Here is a 23,636-nt window from a genome sequence, read left to right on the forward strand (position 1 = left end):
GGAGGCTCGGTGCATGTTTCACCTTGTCTTTCTGAATTGAGAACCTCATCAAAAACTTCCTTGAGAGGTCTTCAAAGCTAGTGATCGATCTCGGGGAAAGGCTATCGAACCATTTCATCGCTGCTTTCGATAAAGTGGTCGGGAAAGCTTTGCATCGCGTAGCGTCGGAAGCATTAGCTAGGTACATCCGACTTTTGAAGTTGCTTAGGTGATGCTTTGGATCCGTGGTTCCGTCGTAGAGGTCCATATCCGGGCTTTTGAAGTTTCTCGGAACTTTTGCCCGCATTATGTCCTCGCTGAAAGGATCCTCTTCACCCAAGAGTGGCTCTTCTTGTTCGTCGCGGGAGTTGTGACTCTTGAGGGAAGATTCCAGCTTTAAGAGTTTCCTTTCTAACTCTTTTTGCCGTTCTATCTCCTCTTTTAGGTACTTTTCAGTTTCCTTTTGCCGCTCCCGCTCTTGTTCTAGATGTTCCAGGCGGCTGTGGACTAACCCCATGAGTTCAGTTACATGGGATGGTCCTTCTTTTTCTGATGCGCGCCCATCTGAGGAATTTACCTTCGGGTTTTTTTACCCCGGAGGTGGCCTCTCTATGCTGATTGTTAACTTCCTGGTGTAGGGCTAGGTCCACATCGTTATTGCCCGTGTCCAGATTCTCTTGTTCAGAATCCGTTTCCACATGACCTTCTTCGTGGGATCTGTCCGCCATCAATGGATGATCTCTCGGGTCCCCGACAACGGCGCCAATGTTACGGTGGGTAACCGGAGATTGACTGAATGGATGGCGTTGGCTGGCCCAAATGTGTGAAGGAGGAGGTTGCCGAATGAATGTGCAACTCGGGAGGCTCCGTCCGACTTGTTTTCGTGAGTGAATGGGGGGTGGTACCTGCAAAGACACTCCGATGCCTAAGTTAGCAAAGGTGTTGGCAGGTCTAGAGAGTATTGGGTTTAGAGATACCTGAGAAGTGTCAGTGTATTTATAGTGGTGAGCCAATAACCACCGTTGGAGTAGTGCCATATCTTTAGGGTGTTAACCGTCCCATTATCTTAGGGAGGTTAAGATATGGCTTTATGAAGCGGTTAGAGAGATTTTAGGGGCGGTTACTCATTTGGATGAGTGTTTATCTGCCAGCTAATCTCATGTCCGACTTCATTAGGGTAAGTCGTAGTGGACACCGACTTCTTATGTGAAGGTCGGTGCCTAGCTAGGCTTAATCCATCGGATTAGGCCTTTTAGTTGGACTTGGGCCCTTATCATTGGGCCAGGGTATGAACAGTATGTATGTGTATGACCAAGAAAAAATCATGGGTTATGCTTTCATATTTTCAGAGTTTTGGGTCAATACACTAATTATTCAAAATAAATATGATTATAAAGTATAAAGGGGAACTACAAAAGATCTCATCACCCACTCAAAATTCATGAAATTAAACGTAAAGATGCATAAATAATAAAAGACAAACACATACATCCTAAAACAAAGAACCGCAGTCTTAACATTAATTTTAAGCAAAGCCAACAAAAATCAAAGGAAATTATATATTAATTTATATGCTTAAGATCCGAATGCATCAAGCTAAGAAAACGGTTGTGAGAACCATCTCGGACTCTATGGATGCCTTGAGTAGCTTTAAGCCCTGTAACATAAAGAAAAAGAATAGATATATAGCAGTATAATTTAAAGTTGGAATAGGTTGAAATGAGATGAGTGTAAGAGAGATACCTCTTCCATGCCAAGTTGAACAACGGTTTCTTTCAAGACACCAACATCCTTGACATTGAACTGATTAAGCATGGTGATGCCAGATATGGTTGACATGGGCTGAATGAGAAGATTATCCATGATCATGTAAGTTATTACTTCTTTCACAAACCCATTATTGCTGTCATTAGATGCCGCCGTGGCCGTGGAATTCACTTCCCTCGTCATAGGCCAACCGCACGTGGCACACCTAGAATTGTACGCACTTGTTACAGTGATGCTACTGCAATTATAACCGGAACTCCTCGCGCACCTGTAGAGCGTTGGAGTTATCTCGGAGTGGTTTATAGCAGCTGATGAAGGGAGGAGGCCGGAGATAGCAGGTGCATTGATAAGAATGGTTGGATTAAGGATAAGATCCTTAGATAGGTTTGGTTGCCAGTAAACATGGTTGAGATTTTCAACGCTGGAATAAAGATTTCCCAAGGAACCAACGGCGGCTTGCTTGGTTAAAAGTTTGATGACGGTAGCAAGTGGCAACTGAAGCAAGGTGAAGAGGAAGTCCACCATATCTTTAGAGGCTTCTGCAAACAGCACTTTCTTATTCTTTGTGTCTATCAGAAGCTTCATACTCAAATTACTTGTATTAGTGGTGGGATTCGTCGTCATTCTGAGGATGAATATGAATGTGAATGATAAGGGAAACCAAGGGTTATATATATAAGAGAGATTTCTTGGTTGACGAGTGGAATGATGAAAATTGATTTCTTTCATTCTCGAAGAAAGTTAGATGAAGGTTAGTAAAGATGAGAACCAGGATTAAGAATAGTAGAGAGTTATTTCATTCTTTGTATGTAATTAGCATATTTTTAATTAATTGACTATAATTGATTATATCTTAAGTTGGTTTTTTAGTGTAATCTTATAAAAATTTACATTGATGCTTTTCATACTTATCTTTTTTCATGTGCAAGCATTATTAATGATGATTAATTTACTAGTAACTGATATTTTTTATTTAGATAATAAATTAATTTCCGTTGTTAATATTCTATATAAAAAAATTAGACAGTAATCAAAATTTATTATATTTTTATTATTATTTAATTATTAATTTAATTTTTTTAATCTGATAATTTAATAATATATTTTATATTATATTTTTAAATATTAATGATAAATTAATAATAAAAAATAATAAATTCTGTGACTTACGCTTATGCTGAATCCGATATTTCTCGATATCCGTGCAGGTGTGAATGTTGCCCCGTGCACTCTCTTAGAAGCACTAAGAACAACCCGTAATGGGTTTGTGGAAGAAGCGGTGAGTTATTTGGTGATGGATGACTTGATCATTCACCCAATTTCTACCATATCCAGTATCACCTTGCTTAATCGGTTTTTTAATTGCAGTCAGATATGCTTATGTATATAAAAACTATCCAAGTTATATCTTGGTTTAATTTGTACGGAGAATATTTTGTGGATTTAAATTAATGGTAATATTTTCTTAATGTTGTTAATAAATTTTTTTTGTAACATTTATTAGAATATTGTTTTAGAAGATCTATCAATATCTTTTGAAGTGTTAGTAAAAAAATTTATTGTAACATTTTTTAAGTGTTACATAAAATATCTATTGTAATATTTTTGAAGTATTATAAAAGATAATCTATGATAATATTTTTGTAAGTGTTATAAAAAATATTTATTATAATATTTTTTTAAATGTTACTATAAATAATCTATCATAATATTTTTTATAATATTGTTATAGAATATTTTTTTGTAATACTTATACTAAATATTATTATTAAATATTTAGAAGAATGTTAATAAAAATTGTTAATAACATAGAGTATATTTAATGTTTATTAAAATATTATTAATATACATATATAATATTTTAGATAAATTTTACCATATCTTTTTTGAAATGACATGTAAATTACCTTCTGTAATATGTCATTTTATAATTGGATACTATTTTAATTATAGTTAGATTATTTTATAATTAAAAAATTATTTAAAAAATAAATATATAATTTAATAAAATATTAAAAACTGCACCTCTACCTATTTCAATTCAGAATTATATTCTTCACATAAGAAAAAACAAGTGTAATTGAGATTAAACCAAATACTACTCTTTCTGCTCCACACAGCATCAATTTCAAATTCTATGAATGTTTGAACAAATTTAAGTACCAGCAAAAATGTCTGCTAATGCTAATATGACCACACTGCCACATGCTTCTGCTTCGCCATGGATACTCGGAGATTCAGGAGGAAAGATGTGAATCTACTCTTATTAAGTTAAATTAACTCAAGTTAAAAATAAGCATCCAATTATAATGTGTCACATCATGAAGGATAATTTACATATTATTCTAGGAGGGTTGGGTAAATTTCACCAATATTTTAATATAATTTGATAAAAATTTTAAATGTTATTAGATGTCAAGTATATAGTATTAGAGTACAATCCATCGACTCTCTCTTCCAATAACCTTTTACGTTTTACAACTAACACATAAAACCATTGTAAATTAAAGAGATCAGTTTGGACATAAATCGTGTAACTTCCCATGGTTTTTGAGTACCTATATCTATACATAATTCCACAATACATAACCTAGTTGGCTGCAACATATGAAAGACAAAAGCACTTCTGACACTCATTAAATTTTAAAAATACAAGATTCATGTACTCCTAATCATATTTACAATATTAATATGATTAAATATAATTTTTAAAAAAATAGTATAAACATAAAATTTGAGCTTATATATTTTTTATTCATAATTGAAAATTCACATTTATCATTTTTCATCTTTGTTTTAAATTTTCTCTAATAATAATAATAATAAGGAAAAGTCTAGGGGGCCAGCAGTTTTATTGAATTTTGGCCAGCATGTAACCAGCAGAGGAAGGTGAGCCATTGGATAAAATCTCACACTAATCTCACACCATCAAATCATTATTGATGGCTAGTTAATGGCTAACAATCACCAAAATTGCTGGCCCCCTAGCATTGCTCTAATAATAATAGACAAACAAATCAATATAATAAACGTACTAATAGCTCCCATCTTTTAATAGTAATAGTCTGATTCTTCAAATACCAATCACTTCTTGGTCACATTATCCTCTTATTTACTTTTATTTGATATTCCTAAAGATACGACAAACATGTAGTTCTATATTGTTTTAAGTGAAGATAGTACAACTAAGGAAGATATACAACATGCACAGAACTTTGACACATATCGAGCATCCAATGCAAAAATATTGATACGACCAAGATAGTATAACTAACCTTTTAGTCGATGTATATATATAGGTACTCAAAATCCATGGAAGGTTACCACTGTTGGTCGATATACATATATATATAGCTATTCAAAATCCGTGGAAGGTTATCACTATTTATACCCAAACTGATCTCTTCATAAACCGTGGGAGGTTACCACGGTTACGCCTCCCAATGGTCACTTCATAATCTGTGGAAGGTTATCACGGTTTATGTTTATGATGCTTCTTTCATAAACTATTGGAGCTTACCACGGTTTATGTGTTAGTTGTAAAACGTGGAAGGTTACCACGGATTATATAAAAATGAATCAGGACATGCAAGTAACTAATTCTCAATTGTTGTAATTGAGTAAACTTTTTCTCCATTTATTTTAAATAGGTAAATTGCCCACAATTTTATGTTACTACAAGACTGAGGAATGACGGAATGATAAATTGATAACAGAGCAGAGTCATTTCCTAAGCAAAGCGCTTAATAAAAAACCATTGCTAAATCCATCAATACTCTCAAAATTCCAAATTCCAATAGTAATCGTTTGACTTGATTTTCCAAACACAGTTCCGAATTCCAATCTTTCCAAGATAAATTTTGGAGGTATCTAACAAAAAGAGGAGTAATTTAATAAAAGGTTCAAACAACATATAACATCACTGACTCTAAAACCACTGATTTTGGTTTGCTATGGTACAATGACATGGAAGAAGTAATTGAAGTCTATACCTACTACTTTAGGATGATGTAGATGCTAATTGCTTCATCTTTGCCTGTAAAATAACCGCCATTTCGTCTGCGACATTTTTCTTTTTGGATGCAACCTGCAGTTTTGGATTATGCTGCTTTTCAGTTATAAATGGATAAGGCAAAACATACGATGCTAAACCTTTTTTTCATAAGAAATGTTACTTGAAACCACACTCCTAAAAAAAATCATGTTTAGAATAACCATAGAAATTACCATCAGCATCTAATCGGAAAAGCTTGCCTTAGAACAAGTAGTAAATACACATCTATCAAGTTTTAGAAGATGTGTAACAGAAAACTTACCTCAACAAGTTGATCGAAGTTTGACTTCAGTAGGTTGATTTTGCGCTCACAGTAATCTTTTCCTTCAGCCATCGTTTTCTGTTTTCAGCATGAAGGAAACAATTAATTTTTTTTTCTTTGAAAAGAAAGAGTACAACACAACAATGTAGAGCATAATTCAAGAGAAAATCAAACAAAGTAAAATAGGCTAGACCCTATAAATACAAAAAACTATTTCATCCAACACACAAACACGCACAAACCAGATAAAACAAACACCTTGAAAGTTTTCAACTCCACTATCATCTTCGACATTGCAAAGGAAACACTTACTTAACCATGAAAATATTGAACAGGATACAGAAAGGTTGTCTCTTATACTTTATTGTAAATGTGTAACTGTATAATGATTAAATGCACATATGGATACCTATCCAAGAATCGTGGTTTTTTTCCCCATATGTCACTATTGAATATCCTTGGTAGATTTTGGCAGGTAGTACAACGAATCATATCACTTGAATACAAACTAGCACGCGCAAAACATTTAAGTTTCGTTGAATATGGAAAGTTACAGATAGAACACTACAAGAACTGTACTTAGCTCATCACTGAATTACATAACCCCCTGCATATGAAACCTAATATTTAGAAATTTTTTTTGTACCTCAAAAACTCATCATAGTTCTATCACTATGTATGCAAACAAGATAAACTGCATCTCTTTGGAGTTTCTGAAAACAAACGACAGTGGCAAAATACGCTAGTGGCTTGAAAGCAGTGCCATTGCTATCATAAAAGGTTAACATCAATTTTCAAAGGAGACGCCAAAACAACACAATTCCAACGATTATTACTGAATAAAATCGAAGGACGCAATTCGGATCATAAAAGCAATCTACAAACACAGAATTCGATTAATAGGTTTTGATATAAAGCTTAGAAGCTGAAGAGAAGAGAAAGAGGGGAGCGTACCTCGATGAAGTAACCGGTGCCGACGTCGACGAGGACTTTCTGAGAATCGTCGAGGGTTCCGGGAACGTAAAGGGAGGCGGTGAGGGGGACGAGCATCTTGGAGGCGTGAGGGCGGAGGGAGAGGTCGTTGAGAGCGGAGGAAGCGATCTCGAGGCGAGTGGTGGCAGTGCGGATGTTGGTGAGGGAGTCCTGAAGGAGGTTAACTTCGAGATCCGCCTGTTCCTTCAACGCCCTCAGCTGCTCAACACTCATCCTCTCCAGTGGAATCCCTCCTCCTCCGCCTCCGCCTCCCTTTGACGACGCCATCTCCGATGATTATGTCTCACTTCAGCTCAGCTCTGACTGACTCGCGCTTTCTTTGGCAAACCCTCCCACGCGTGTGATTTCAAGTTGCAACAAAAGCCCAATACGCTACACTACTCCAAAACAAAGTCTTAATACATTCGCACAATTTGTACTTTAAACAAAGGATGTATTTATTTTTCAAGTTTTTTTTCTGTACTTTATAGAGTATTTGAAAGGAGAGTAGAATGATTTTAGAGTAATTATTATAAAACTTTTTTATTTTTTATTTTTTTATTCGTTATCACATAAAAGACTATTCCAAAGATTGGATGTAGCTTTTCCTTTAAGATTTACTAGATAATATTATTTAAATTATTTTTTATTAGTTTAATATTGATAATAATTAATTATAATAAGAGTACATAAAAAATACTTTAGGTTAACCATAAAATATATTTTTTTTATTTTTTATTTTTATTTATTTAAAATTTTTAAAATGAGAAGAACTAATTTCAAATGAGAATCATTTTAAAAATTTTAAATGAATAAAAACAAAAAATTTAAAAAATATTTTGTGTTTAAATTTAATTAACATACTCAGTTCATTAATATTGATAATTTATTGTATGTGCTTAAATCAAAATAAAGCCAGATAATATAAATAAATAAATAAACAAAAAATTATAAATTGAAAATGAACTGATAAAAAAAGAAAACAAGAGTTCAAACTTCAAACTCTAAAAGACAAGAGTGTCCTAAAACTAGAAACATAGTCTTAACATTTTGGAAGATGCTTCCACAAAGACACATAAAATATCTTTTTTTAAAGATATTTTTTAATAATTAAAATTTAATATATATAATTATTTAAATTGTGTTATTTTTGTCAAAATTAGGTTAGACAAATTAATTTGAACAAAAAATAGTGAATTAAATTTTGAATCGGTCTAAATTAATATTATTTTTTATAAAAAATGACTACAATACTCCTATTATATAAAATGACTAAAATACTCTTATTATATATATTAATTTTGAGAATCCTAAATTTTAGTCATTTTCTTTATAGGATTAGAATTTAAAATTTTTTAAATTAATATATATATAAGGGTTATTTTAGTTGTGTTTTATAATAGAGATATTGTAGTAATTTTTTATAAAAAAATATTAATTTATACTAATTCAAAATTTAATTTATTAATTTCTTTGCTAAACTGATATGTCTGATCTAATTTTAATAAAAATAATATAATTTAATTGATTATATATATTAAATTTTAATTTTTAAAAAATATCTTTAAAAAAAGACGTTTTTAACATTTTTATCTAAGACTCCCATTAATAATAATGCAAATCTTTAAAAAAATAGTCAAAACTTTCTTTATTTAGCATTTATTAATTATCGCTATAATTAATAAATATTAAATAAGGTAAGTTATGACTGTTATATAGTCATCTTTCATAACCTATATCCTATTTTAAATATAATAAAATAAAATGAATTGAGACAAAATTTTATAAATATATAATTATCTTAAATATATTAACTATTTTTTAACTTTTTGATTGTCAATAACAAAAATAAAAAAATATTTTCTTTTAATCGAAGAGTTCCACATTTTTTTGCTTTTGCTAGGAGTCCCTAATTCAAAATTTCTTTTTTCACATACAGATTTGGGTAAAACATATTATTAAAGTATTAAAATAAATATCAACCAATATTATATGAAATAAAAGTTCCAAAACTAAAAGCTTTACGTATATATCTTTCTATAAATCGAATGAATTAAATTTAAATTATATATTATAATACTAATCAATATGACTTAAATTAATAGAAAACAACATAAATTAAAATTATTTGTTTTGATTTACCAAAAAATAAAAATTCAAAATACAGATATATATTAAATGGAATTAAATTTATTTGATTTATTATATATGATATATCAATTCTAAATTAAATTTAGTTGTTTTGAATTAATACAAAACATATATATATATAATAAATCAAATTAATTAAATTTAATTTATTATTGATATAACAAAATCGAATCAAATTGATTCGATTTAGTATATATTTTTTGTATTTTAAATTTTATTTCTTAATAAATTGAAATAAATACTTTTGATTTATATTGTTCTTTACTAATTTAAATTATATATTGTATAAATATATGTACAAGGACCGTATAGATTTTTTTGATTGTTTTCGGTATAATGTATAATGTATAATTCAATTAGAAGCCATGGTGTTTCACAGGGATTTGAAGGCGCGTATTTTAGGAAGCACAATACACAAAATGCGTATTCTTCTTCGACAACACGCGTCGACTCCCTTTAAACCTTTAATCCTAATTTCACACTTTCGAGTTCCCTTTCTTTCTACTCTTTTTTTTTTTTTTTATTCTCTAATAGTTCTATAATTCCTCCTGTACGAGACTTCAATGGTGCATTTGTCAAGCCTTTTTTCCTCCAAAATAAACAAGTTATTTTAATAATAGTAATGTAATTAGTAGATTAATTATATAATTTTTTTAATATGAAGTAGAAAAAATATAATAATAATATTTATTTTATTATTTAAATTAAATAATATTTATTAATGGTGAGAAAAAAATATATAATTAGAATTTATATTTTTATTATATATTTAGATGAATGATGACGATGATGATGTTAATTAGTGATTAATATTAAATATATTTTAAATTTAAATATATTTTTTAATTTAAGTTATTTAAATCTGAAAATAAATATATTGTGAATTTAATTTATATTTTAAAAATTTAAATTTAAATAGATATTAAATATATTTTAGTTTTAATTATATATATAAATTTGAATTTAAATATATTTTGAATTTAAATATATATGTAAATTTGACGTTAAATATGTTTGAGATTCATTTATAAATTTGGTTATAATTTTAAATTAAATTTGAATTCAAAAATATATTTTGAATTTAAATTTATATCTAAATCAGACCTTAAACTGACTTTAAATATATTTTGGTTTTAATTAAATATTTAAATTTAAATTCAAAATTTAAATATATAAATAAATTACATATTTATAATTTAAAATTAAATATTTTTTGAATTTAAGTACATATTTAAATCTGACGTCAATTATATTTTGATTTTAGGTATATATTTAAATTTAAATGTAAATATATTTAAATATATGTTTATAATTTGAATTTAGATATAAATTAAACGTTTTTCGAATTTAACTATATATCTAAGTTTGAATTTGAATATGTTTATAATTTAAATATATATTTAAAGCTGGAAATATTTTTAATTGTAATTTAAATTTTTCATATGTGATTATAAAAGGAATAATAATATCACGTAAATTCTCATAAACAAAATTCATACCCTTAAATATTTGGAGAAAGATTTCACAGTTAAAATATATTTTTAAACTAATATCTTTTTTCATTTGTATACTCTTACATTCTTAAAAAAATAAAATACTCTCACACTCAATCATTTTAATACGTTTTTTCTTTTATACTACTTGAATTATAATTTTTTACTCAAAAAATAATAATACGCAGGGTCTTAAATTTACAATATGCAATTTGTATCTTTACAATTCGCTGTGTATTGACAATTATATTGTCACTTTAATATTAAATATTTTAATATTAAATAACACAGTTCGTGTTGCTTTATAAATATTAAAAAAATTTGAATTCTCCCTTGCATATTCTGTTCATGAATATTTAGACTTTAGAGTCAGAATTCACCCAAACAATTCATTCTCTGTTAATTGTAAAGACACAAAATTTTGTAAAATACCCTCATTTCCAATATTAAAGCATTACGCTAAATTTTTTACAATATCTAAAAAAATAGCCACAAATCACTCGTATCAAGATGTTTAAAATATTTTTTAATAATTAAAATTTAATATATACAATTAATTAAATTATATATTTTTGTCAAAATTAAATTAAATAAATTAATTTGACCAAATAAATAATAAATTAAATTTTAAATTTATTTAAATTAATATTTTTTTTATAAAAATAATTATAATATTCTTATTATAAAAATAACTAAAATATCCTTATTATATATATTAATTTTTAAAATTTTAAATTCTAATTTTTTTTATATAGTTAGAATTTAGAATTTTTAAAATTAATATATATATATATTAATTATTTTTTATAATAAAAATATTGTAGTTATTTTTTTAAAAAAATATTAATTTAAATTAATTTAAAATTTAATTTATTAATTTTTTGGTTAGACTGATTTATTCAATTTAATTTTAATAAAAATAGTATAATTTAATCGGTTATAATATATGTAAAATTTTAATTATTAAAAAATATTTTAAAAAAAAAGACCTTGACATCTTTACGTTAGTGTCTCCCTGTATATAAACCCTAGTTTCCCTTATCATTCACATTCACCCTCAGAATGACGACTAGTACTAGTAATTTGAGTATGAAGCTTCTGATAGACACAAAGAATAAGAAAGTGCTGTTTGCAGAAGCCTCTAAAGATGTGGTGGACTTCCTCTTCACCTTGCTTCAGTTGCCACTTGCTACCGTCATCAAACTTTTAACCAAGCAAGCCGCCGTTGGTTCCTTGGGAAATCTTTATTCCAGCGTTGAAAACCTCAAGCATATTTACTGGCAACCAAACCTATCTAAGGATCTTATTCTTAATCCAACCATTCTTATCAATTCACCTGCTATCTCCGGCCTCCTCCCTTCATCAGCTGCTATAAGCCACTCCAAGATAACTCCAAAGCTCTACAGGTGCTCGAACAGTTTGGGTTGCGGTAGCAGCACTGTAACAAGTGCGTACAATTCTAGTTGTGCCATGTGCCGTGGGCGTATGACGAGGGAAGCGAATTTCACGGCCACGGCGGCATCTAATAATGACAGCAATAATAATGGGTTTGTGAAAGAAGTAATAACATACATGATCATGGATAATCTTCTCATTCAGCCTATGTCAACCATATCAGGCATCACCATGCTTAATCAGCTCAATGTCAAGGATGTTGGTGTCTTGAAGGAAACCGTTGTTCAACTTGGCATGAAAGAGGTATCTCTCTTGCACTCATCTCATTTCAACCTATTCCAACTTTAAATTACGGAGAAGTTAATATCTGAGAACTGTTAGATAAAAATTTAGTCAAATTAGTCAAATTATTTAATGATTCGAATATCAACTTTACGTGCACCTGACTTTTAATGTGTTACAGGGCTTGAAGCTACTCAAGGCATCCATAGAGTCCGAGATGGCCCTCACAACCGTTTTCTTATCTTGATGCATTTGGGATCTTAAGCATTTAAATTAATATATAGTTTCCTTTGATTTTTGTTGCCTTTGCTTAAAATTGATGTTAAGACTGCGTTTCTTTGTTTTAGGATGTATGTGTTTGCCTTTTATTATTTATGCAGCTTTACGTTTAATTTGATGAATTTTGAGTGGTTGATGAGATTTTTTGTAGTTCCCTTAATACTTTATAATCATATTTATTTTACGTAATTTATTTTGAATAATTACTGTATTGACCCCAAAACTCTGAAAATATAAAAGCTTAACCCATGATTTTTTTTTGTCTTTTTGATCATACACACATCTCACGCATTACGCTAGGATTTGAATTTGATGTGACTTTATTTGAGGCAAACATTTTTTTTCATCCACAATATTCTTCAGTTTAATAGACTAAGTATTAATCTGTTATAAATTTAAGCAATAAGTTATTACATGCATAAAACGAAAAAATTATTCGCCAGACAGCTTCATGAGGGTATATCTAGAAAACAATAAAAATATTTCCATAAAAATGCTTAAAACATCTTTTAATAAAGACATTTACGTTTTGTATTATTATTTGGACGTATTAATGAATCGATTATTTTAAATTTCTTAACAAATTAGAATTAAATCGATTTTTTTATAACAATAACAATAAACCTATTTTTTTAGAGATTTAATTGTATTTTTAAATTTTTAGGGATTTAAATGTCTACAAAATAAAAAATCAGAAATATATTTGTCTTTTTATAAAAAGGTTTTAGATATTCAGTTTAGATTATGTAATTCGATCGGATCAAATTGGGTCTAATAATTATAATACAAATAATTGAGTTTATTATTATTGTTATAATAAACTGATTTTATTCTGATTTATTAAAAAAATAAATTATTAATCAATTTAATAAAAATGCCCAATAATAATATGACACATGTAAATATCTTTATTAAAGTGATCTCCTTCTATAAATTGATCATATCCCCCAATCAAGGTCAAGCTTTTATCTTACTTTATTATATAGATGTAGGTTTCTCCCCATTGTGATGGATATAGAAAATTCATGATAAATCTCGCTCGCAACAAAGAGGAATTTAGCCAACAACAAGTTAACAAATATTTTTAAATTATATTTTATATTAACTAATTAACATTAATTAGTGGTTATTTAAATTCTTTTTAAAAAATATAAAATTAATAATTATTAATTGTCTCTTCTTATTTATCGTTTACTATTTATTACGCACTTTAATTCTTCTTTTTTAAAAAATAAAACAAAAACACCAAAACATAAGATAAAGAATTATCTAAATCGCAAGAAAATAAAACATATAAAACATAGAAAAAAGAATCATCCAAAACTAATAAAAAGAATCATTCAAATCCTAAGAAATAAAACATACAAAATATAGGAGAAAGAATCATAAAAAACTAATAAAAAAATCATCCGCAATATAGAAAAAAATATAAAAAACTAGTTAAAAAAATTATTCAAAAATAAATAGAAGAAGGAAAAGAAGAGCCGCAGATTGGCCAACGACGATATCTTGAATGACGTTGCATGGACAGTAAAAAGACTCACGGTGGCGCATTGCGACGAGTAGAGGAGACGCTATGAAGAATCGCAAGCAGCAAGCAATAGAGAGTCAAGAGACGAAAGTGTTAAAGTAGTTGTGGTAGAATTCAGAGAAGGTAGATTCAAAGAAGAAGCCATCACCATAAAAGTAAACCAAAATTAAGAATTTGTGGATTTGAGGAAGGGAGTTTGGAAGATAGAGAAGAGTAGAGATGCATGAATTTTGTGAGATGATTATGTCTTTGGATGAGACATGAAGAGTTCCATCAAAAAAGGGTACCGCGTATGGGGAGTCGCAATGGAATTAGAATTTGTGATTTTTTATAGTGAATAGTGAGTGAAAGTAAAAATAAATTAGGATAAATTTTAATTAATACTATTAATTTTAATTAATGAAATTTTAAATTTTAAAAAATAATTTAAAATTAATAATTATTAATTAAATTATTCAATTCTTAGCTAATAGACACTTGACTCCCTGTATTTTTCCATTTAGAAACTCCTATGATGAAGCTTGTCATAATAATCCATTTGGTGCCTTGCTTGTGTACCAATTGGTCGTCATAGAAAGTATTGCCTACAACATATTCTTTCTTCTCGTCACATGAGGCAAACATCTTTATCACTGTATCACATGCTTTAGCTATATCCCATAATTAGCAAAGTTGTTTTGTGTATTGGCTAAAGTAATAAGGTCCAATTTGGGTAAATAATTTAAATAAGTTCTTTTGAAAAAAGAGTTTTAAAGTATAAGGATTTTTATTAATAGTAGAATACAATTTTTTTAAAGAAAATGGATATTAAAATAACGATAATAACAAATACTTTCCATTATTGAAGGTTGATTTTACATAACCAAATCACTAAGATTACAATCGATCAGGCAATTGATTCTTTATTTGTTCTCTAATTAGTTCCATTTTTCTAGCACTTTCAGCATTCGATTCTTCCCACGTAATATCATTAGAAACTGGTTCTTCTACTTCACCTTCACCTTCACCCATAAGATCAAAATTTTCATAGAATTCTTCAAATTGTTCATCGCTTGTGTCATTCCGTCGAATAAAATTGTGTAAAGCCATACAAGCACCAATAATTCGAACCTGTGTGTCTAAAGAAAATGATGGCATGGCACCTAAGATTTTCCATCTTGCTTTACAACATCCAAATGAGCGTTCAATTGTACACTAAGGCTAGAATGATAATAGTTGAATACTTCATTTCTTCCTCTTGCTCTGGGACCCAATCTAAAATGTGGAAGATAGTATCTGTGATCTTTATAAGGACCTAAGAACCCCATAAAACACGGATAGCCAGAATCTACTAAGTAGTACTTATCTAGCAAAAATTTAGTGCACCACAAAATCAGTTAATAAAAATAAAGAGTTTAATCTAATATAAATAATATCAGTCTCAAATATGCTAACTTTTAGGAGGAAGAGGGAAATGAAGACTTTGTCTACGCACAGCTTGATTGAAAATTTTGGTATCGTGTGCAGATCCCTCCCAACCTGCCCATACAAATGTGAAACACATGTTAAAATCATATACTGCCATCACATTTGTAGTTGTAATCCCCTTTCTACCAATGTATGGAATTTTCTTGTCGGCAGGAACAACAACAGGTATATGAGTTCCATCTATTGCACCAATGCAATTTTTAAAATATGGATAATATCTTTCATCATTTTTAATTTTCACTGGAGTATCTGTAAATTGTGGATCAGTTGGTTGAATAATATGTTGAGCAAGCTTGCAAACAGCATCCAATACACAATGAAATTGTCTAAAAATAGTTTTCCCTGAATGTTAGAATCTCTCTTCTGCATTACGTATTGAACCTGGTTGTCCAATGATATATAAAAATATACCTACTTGTTCATGAATTTCAATCCCTTTTGTTGTCTTCAGATTATAAGTACTTTATAAAACATCACAGAGATGAAGGAACACAAGCTTTTTCATCCTAAATTGCTGGTAGCAACGAATAGGATGCCCATTTAAAAGTTCATTTACCCAACTACTTCCTGTCAACCTTGAAGTTCTTCGTGGATTTTTCACAACGTACTTTAGAAAATAATCAACACAAGTTGCGATTGTTATTAAAGTCATTGTCTTCTTTTTACGTTTGGCTGCGACCTTTTGTTTGTTTTCAAATTCTTCTGACACATTTGTATTTGACATCAAACTTTCAGTTGAGCTGTTAGATATCCTGTTATACAAATATTTTAAACTAATATCAAAATAAACACTAGTTCACATATTAAATATAAAATAGCAAACAACCATAGAAAATAATAAAAAAATATAATCATAGAAATTATTTTTTGAGCAACACATAAATATATTAAAAAGAGACATTCTAACAAAAAAAACTTTAAGAACCAGACACATATGCTAAACTATGAGTCTTCAACCAATCAAGTTGTAAGGCAGAATCTTCTAGTCCCATAAAAATCTCTCTATTCGACCTTTTTGCCATTAATCTTGTAGCTATAAAGAATATATCACTCCCTACTTCTAGCCCAGGTAATTGTTTGAGAACAGCTAAACAAGTAGATATACTTGGTACGTTATTTTTATGAGCTATTTCGTTGGCCTTTTCTTCTTCAAACACATTAATTATACGTTCTAGTTGAGTTGAAAGTTGAGAGGCTCCAGACCCTTTTCTAACCTTTCTTCTCTTTTGTCTCATTGCACTAGGAGGCGTTGATTCATCATTTAACTCATCTTCTAAACCTTCTTCCTCATTACCATTATCTTCGTCATTATATCTATCGTTATAACTATCATTTATATCTTCAGAAGGTGCCCATGCACCTACACCAGTAGCTACAACATCTTCAAAAAGGAACTCCATTTCATCAAGATGTTTTGGACCTTCCTCTCTAAATTTTGCCACATCAGGATTTTCTTATGAGACGATAAAATGACAATTAAAAATCTCTCGATAAAATTGATATTTCTGAAATAGTTTTAAAAAATGCAACATACCTGAATCTTAGCATCCCACCAATCATCACTTGCTTGTATGGTCTTCTTAATAGGATCCCAACCAAGACCGGTCTCTTTTTCTTTTAGTTTAGCCCATAGTCCTCATTCTCTTTTCATAGTCTCCCACTTGTTTTTAAATTGTTTAAACTCATAATTTAAACCAGTCTCTTTCAAGAATTTTGTTTTTAAATTTGCCCAACCAACTTTGTTAAAATGTGTTCCAGGTCTATTTCCAGCCACCATCTCTTCTTTACATATTTTCATGAATATAACAGTATTTCGTTCATTCCAATTAGCTTTAAATTTTCTTCCTGAAACTTTCATGAATTTGTTGGGGAAGAACATAAAAAAAATATAAGACTAATTATAAAAATAATAGCAAGTTGTATAAAAATAAAATCACATATAAAAAAATAAAATTAAAATCACATATAAAAAAATTAAAACTGAGATTTCATAGCATACAAAATATTCAATACAAATTTAATAATAAAAATAGAATAATAAAATGATAAAAAAAAATTACCTAGAAGGAATATATGCTGGTTCAGATGGAACAGAAGATGGTGGTAAATGGTCAATACTTCCAGCAGATGAATCATTACGTGAAAATGGTGGTGGAGGGCCAACACTTCCAGTAGATGGAACATTGCGTGAGGATGATGGTGGAAGGCCAGTGCTTCTAGAAGATGGAACCTTGCGTGAAAATAGTGGTGGAGGGCCAGTATTTCCAGCAGAAACAGGAAACATTTTTCCACAGAATCAAGAACGAAAGTAAATTTTTTTTGTTTTGAAATCAATTTTTTTTCACGGAAGTGATGAAATGGCTTATCAAAAATGAGAAAGTCATCTATTTTTACTTCTCCCAAAAGTTATAAATTAACTTTTCGAGAAGTTAAAAACTCTTCTTAAAAATAGTGCCAAACACACTTATCATAACTTTTCATAATTCAAAAGTAAAAAAAAAAGTAGCTTTTATGCGTTCCCAAACCGACTCTAAATCCAATGAATCTTACTAATGGACTAAGTTCACATAACATCCAACAAAGTAGCATTAACTCCTCATTCACTTTTTTTTCCCTCCCAAATAAATTTATTATAATTATATTATAATTAGTATTTAATAAATAATAATATATAATTATATTAATTTAAAAAATATTTTTATTATAATTATATAAAATTAATATTTAATATATTATTTAATTAATTATTAATCATAAATATTTTTAATCATTCTAATTATATTAATTGATATAATTCTAATTCTCGTTCATATATAATAATTTTATTAGTAGCTAATTAATACATACGTTAATAGAGATCTATTTAATTTAATATCAATTAATAAATAATAATAATAATAATAATAATAATAATAATAATAATAATAATATAAAGAAAGTTTGTACGGTACATACATTATATTACTGTAATTCATAATATTATCATAAAATTATATTGTATGGACATAAGATTAATTAAAAATATTAATCATTTAACAAGTTATTAGGCAATATACGATAAAAATAATTAAAAAATTATTAATCAATCTCATTATAAAAAAAAATTTAATTAAATGTTAAAATAATTGTCAAATATTATTTACCTTCGATTAGTTAACAAATTTAATTTTAATTAATATATTTTATTTTTTACTCATATTTTTATTCATCAGTTATTGTATTTTTTATATTTAAAGTAATTATTAAATATAAAAGAATGAAAAATAATATTAATTGTTATCTTTTTTTTTGTAATTTAAAACTATAATTAAATTTGATATAATTGTAACAAATATCTACAATTAATAATAAGATGATATATATAATTTTAAGTTGTATAATATAATAAAAAAGAATGTAAATGTTTGTATAGTATATAATAATAATAACCCGATTTCTATTTTTATGTATTAAGATTTGAAAAAATATTTTTTAATAATTTGTGTTAAAACATATAATAATATAATAGTATATATATTGTATTAATTAATGATTTTTTTGTGAAAACATACGATAATACTATAGATATAGTGTATCAATAAAATTTCTTTACAAATATAGTTGCTTATAGTATAATATTTTATTAGAATAACATATTTTTTATATAGTATATATTATATATATTTATATATCTCCTCTTTTAATTTTCTTTTAAAAATATTGGTATATAATTGATGTAGATAATATATATATTGAGCAAGTATTTTCATTTAATTAGTCATAAAGATTAAGAAAATATAATGACATAATTTTTATCTAATTATATAATAAGTATCTCCATTAAAAATATTAACTAATTATTACCATGTATAATTAGTGTTATATATATATATATAAAATAGTGAATTTTTATAATTATTTATCGTTTAAAAAATTTATAATTTAGACATAATTTTTCTTCTATTTTTTAGTTTTTTCTATCTAATGACTACATACTAGCTACGATTCTATCAATAGTGTTATCTATAGTAGATTATGTGATGAAAAAGTTTAAAAACGTTTACAGATATCAAAGAAGAGTGTTGAGTTATTTTTTAGTGGATTTAAATTATTTATTATTTATTAAAAAACTTTGTGCATTATAATTTTTTAATAATTTGTTATTCATTTTGAGTTGATTTTGATATGTCTTTACTTGTCAGTATAACAACATATAAAAATTTGTTGATGAATTTAAATATTACCAAGTTATTTTATGGTTACACTAAGTATATATGTCTAATTTATTAAAAAAAAATAAATTACTAAAACTAATGCATAACCAAACACTCATTTACCCTCCATATCATCACAGAAAAACAGATAAAAACTGTGTTGGATCATGGCATCGTCCACATCCACAAAAGAGAGCATGAAACTTCTGGTCGACACAAAGTGCAAGTAGTGAAGCTCCTAACTGAAAAATCCATGGTGGGTTGCATTGGCAATCTCTATAAGAGCGTGGATGATCTTGGCGACACGTTCTTGCAACCAAACCTATCCAGAGATTTTTTTTTCTCCGAAGGGCAGGGTACATTTAATAAGTAGTAGCAATGGCTTTGTGAAAGAGGTTGTGACGTACATGTCAACCATTTCAAGTATCACTCTGCTTAATTAACAAGTTCAATGTGAAGGAGGTTGGTGCCTTGCAAGAGAAGGTGGTGAGCTTGGAATGAACGAGGTATGTTATCTCCTTATTATTTCTTTTGATTCATAATAAATATTTATTATTGTTTCTTGTACAGGGCTTAAGGCTACTGAAGGCCTCAATGCAGTCAAAGATGGTGTTGACAAGCGTCTTCCTCAAGAGTATGGACACATAAAGATATTCTAACTAGTTTATAGTAGTTTCATCTATGAGCCTCGCGGTTTCAAATCAAATGTTAAGAATGCCTCTATTTTATTTGTGCAGTTAATGTTTTATGTTCAACGATATGGATATATCGCTTTGTTAATATATGTATGTATTTTGAACGATGCATCCTACCCTTCTATATGATGAGATGCTCTGTTGTTAGTTATTTGACTCAATACGTGTAGTCATAACTCACAACTAGTATTTCCTATTGACTAGTGTTATTATTATGATGTGGCATTTAACATTTTCTTGTTCGAATTTACAATATTGAAAGGGTCTTTATGTAGTATTAAAATTTAGATAAACAGTTTAAAAATATAATATATTTTTATTTTATTGTTAATTATTTATTTTATTTAAAAAAATTATTAATTACTTAATATTATCCTTATTAGTATTGTAGTTGGGTCGATATACAATAAAGTATATATAATATTATAATGTAAGAGGTTTAATTATTAGAAGGACGTGAAGCAGAGTAGCAAACTACGGGAAGGACCTGAATAAAACACAGAGGGAGGAATTTGCAGTTTTACTTGGTTGGTCAATAAACAATGAAGAAATATGTATAGATTAAAAATAAAATATATTTTTTATCTTTAAAATTTGATAAAAATTTTAAAAATATTTTAAATTTTATTTTATTTTAATTTTGTTTTAAAATTTTTTTATTAGTATCAAATATATCTTTAACGACTAATTTTTTAAAAAATTTAAAATCAATTCAACAATAATTTTATGAAAATAACACTCAAAACAAACAAATTAAATATAAATTTTATGCATTATTATTAGATTGATTTTAATTTTTTAAAAATTTAACTGATAAAAATATATTTGATACAAATCAAAAATTTATGTAACAAAATTAAAACAAAATAAGTTATTAAACAACAATTGTTGAAGATATTTTGAAGAGTTGAGATAAGTAGATAACTATTAGTGGTCTTGGAAAAGTAAGTGTTGTGGACTCTCGAGGTGATGAATGGGACTTGCCATACATTAAGACCATCTCCAGTAGGGAACTTATCTCAGTCCCTATTTATGGTCCACTTGTCATAAAAAGTGACTCCACATCAGATTTTGCGTTATAACCAATAAATAGAAACTCAATGAATCTCTCTCTTCTCCATTAGAAGGAACTAACTTTGATCCCTATTGTGGTCCCACCTAATTAATTAATTAAGTAATTAAAATTAATATAATAATAATTATTTTTTAATAATATTATTTAAATTTATAAATTCAAAATAATTCGATATTATAAAATATTAAAATAAATAACTTAAATTTGATTAGTATTTTAAATTTTATAAATAAAAATAAATAATTCAACTAAAAATTATTTTATAATATATAAAAATTAAATTTATTTTTTATGTAAAATAAATTTAATTAATTATGATTTAATATAACAATATAAATAATATTTGATATTGATTTAACATAATTATTTATATTAATTATAATTTAATATAACTAATTATTAAATAATTAATATAAATAATTAATTAAATAGATATATAAGTATTTAATATATATTTAATATATTTTTTATTTTTTTTATTAACTTACCACATGGCATGATTTTATTGGTTGTTGCAAGTCCCTGCTTAGAGGGACTCTCGACCTTGATTCCCGTGAAGAGTCCTCTTTCCCTTTTCACTCCAATGGTAATTGAGTCCCCATATGTCATAAGAGGAACTCTATTTCTTAGCATTGGAGTTGCTCTAACTCTTTCCAACTTCCCTCCATCTCTATATTTATAGCCTTTCAAAAATCGTCTATTTTTACTCCATTCAGATTCAGATATCTTTGAAGCATGACGACCAAGACATCCCCGAATAATAGTTTGAGTATGAAGCTTCTGATAGACACAAAGTGTAAGAAAGTGCTGTTTGCAGAAGCTTCTAAAGATGTGGTGGACTTCCTCTTCACCTTGCTTCAGTTGCCACTTGCTACCGTCATCAAGCTTTTAACCAAGGAAGCCGTCGTTGGTTCCATGGGAAATCTTTATTCCAGCGTTGAAAACCTCAACCATGATTACTTTCAACCAAAACGATCTAAGGATCTTATCCTTAATCCCACCATTCTTGGCTCTTCACCTTCCATCTCCGGCCTCCTCCCTTCATCTGCTACAAACCACTCCAAGATAACGACAAAGCTCTACAAGTGCAATTATTGCGGCGGCACTTTTGTAACAGATGTGTACAATTCTAAATGTAGCACCGGTTCTTGTAGTGGCCGTATGACGACGGAAATATACTATTTCAAGGGTGAAGCCAGGACGGTTGATACTTCTGGTCACAGTAATAACAACAACGACAATGGGTTTGTGAAAGGAGTGATAACCTACATGATAATGGATGATCTTGTCATTGAACCCATGTCAACAATATCCAGCATCACCATGCTTAACCGCTTCAATATCAAGGATGTTGGTGTCTTGAAAGAAACCGTCGTTCAACTTGGCATTACTGAGGTATCTCAACTCTTACCGTCATCTCATTTAAAGGTAACCTATTCCAACTTTGTAATATAACCTTTAATGTGTTAAGTACAGGGCTTAAAGCTACTTAAGGCATCCATGGAATCCCAGATGGTTCTCACCAGCGTTTTCTTAGCTAGTTAGCCTGATGCCTCTGCCATCTTAAGCATTTAAATTATTAATAGTTTAATATCTACTACTGAGAAATACATTTTCAAGTCTGTTTTCTTTAGTTGCTGAGAAATATTGTTGCTGAGATACAGTACAAGGTTTATTTGCTTTAGTTGTTGAGAAATATTCACGTTATGTTTCTTGTTATTTTTGCTTAAAACGTTTAAGACCCTGTTTCTTGTTTTACTACGCGTTTGTCTTTGGAGGAATGCTAAGGCCGGTAATTTTAGTATTTTATAACTATTAATTGGTCATTAATAATATTTTTAATAGTGTGAGATTAATAAAAAATCACTCATTTTTATTTTAATGATTAAATACCGGTCAAAAAATACAAAAATTGCTAGTGGCCTAGACTTTTCCTTATCTTTGAGCTATTATATATCTTTTGTTTGTTTATTAATTTATTATTATCTGGCTTCACTTCACAATTAAACTAATAAATTTGAATATTGTAAAGCCTCACCGA

General features: G+C 28.3%; 4 protein-coding genes across 4 annotated transcripts; 2 read left to right on the plus strand and 2 right to left on the minus strand.

Annotated features, from left to right (window-relative positions):
* Nucleotides 1-1,356: 1,356 nt before the first annotated feature.
* On the minus strand, nt 1,357-4,594 carry LOC112713105 (uncharacterized). The gene is made up of 2 exons (XM_025765853.3): nt 1,723-4,594; nt 1,357-1,636 (listed from the first exon to the last, which is right to left on the minus strand). The coding sequence occupies exons 1-2, from the start codon at nt 2,473-2,475 to the stop codon at nt 1,571-1,573; spliced, it is 819 nt and encodes a 272-aa protein (XP_025621638.1). The 5' UTR covers nt 2,476-4,594; the 3' UTR covers nt 1,357-1,570.
* An 895-nt stretch (nt 4,595-5,489) lies between these two features.
* Nucleotides 5,490-7,465, minus strand: LOC112712308 (prefoldin subunit 5). Its single transcript, XM_025765159.3, has 4 exons — nt 7,017-7,465; nt 6,063-6,140; nt 5,739-5,833; nt 5,490-5,616 (listed from the first exon to the last, which is right to left on the minus strand). Exons 1-3 carry the CDS (start codon nt 7,320-7,322, stop codon nt 5,747-5,749), a joined length of 471 nt encoding a protein of 156 aa, XP_025620944.1. The 5' UTR covers nt 7,323-7,465; the 3' UTR covers nt 5,490-5,616; nt 5,739-5,746.
* Nucleotides 7,466-11,740: 4,275 nt separating this feature from the next.
* LOC112709576 (uncharacterized) lies at nt 11,741-12,602 on the plus strand. The gene is made up of 2 exons (XM_025761462.1): nt 11,741-12,376; nt 12,537-12,602. Exons 1-2 carry the CDS (start codon nt 11,741-11,743, stop codon nt 12,600-12,602), a joined length of 702 nt encoding a protein of 233 aa, XP_025617247.1.
* A 9,728-nt stretch (nt 12,603-22,330) lies between these two features.
* LOC140175241 (uncharacterized) lies at nt 22,331-23,140 on the plus strand. Its single transcript, XM_072202198.1, has 2 exons — nt 22,331-22,990; nt 23,072-23,140. The coding sequence occupies exons 1-2, from the start codon at nt 22,331-22,333 to the stop codon at nt 23,138-23,140; spliced, it is 729 nt and encodes a 242-aa protein (XP_072058299.1).
* The last annotated feature ends 496 nt before the right edge of the window (nt 23,141-23,636 follow it).

This window comes from Arachis hypogaea, chromosome 9 (genome assembly GCF_003086295.3).
Source record: "Arachis hypogaea cultivar Tifrunner chromosome 9, arahy.Tifrunner.gnm2.J5K5, whole genome shotgun sequence".
NCBI lineage: Eukaryota > Viridiplantae > Streptophyta > Magnoliopsida > Fabales > Fabaceae > Arachis > Arachis hypogaea.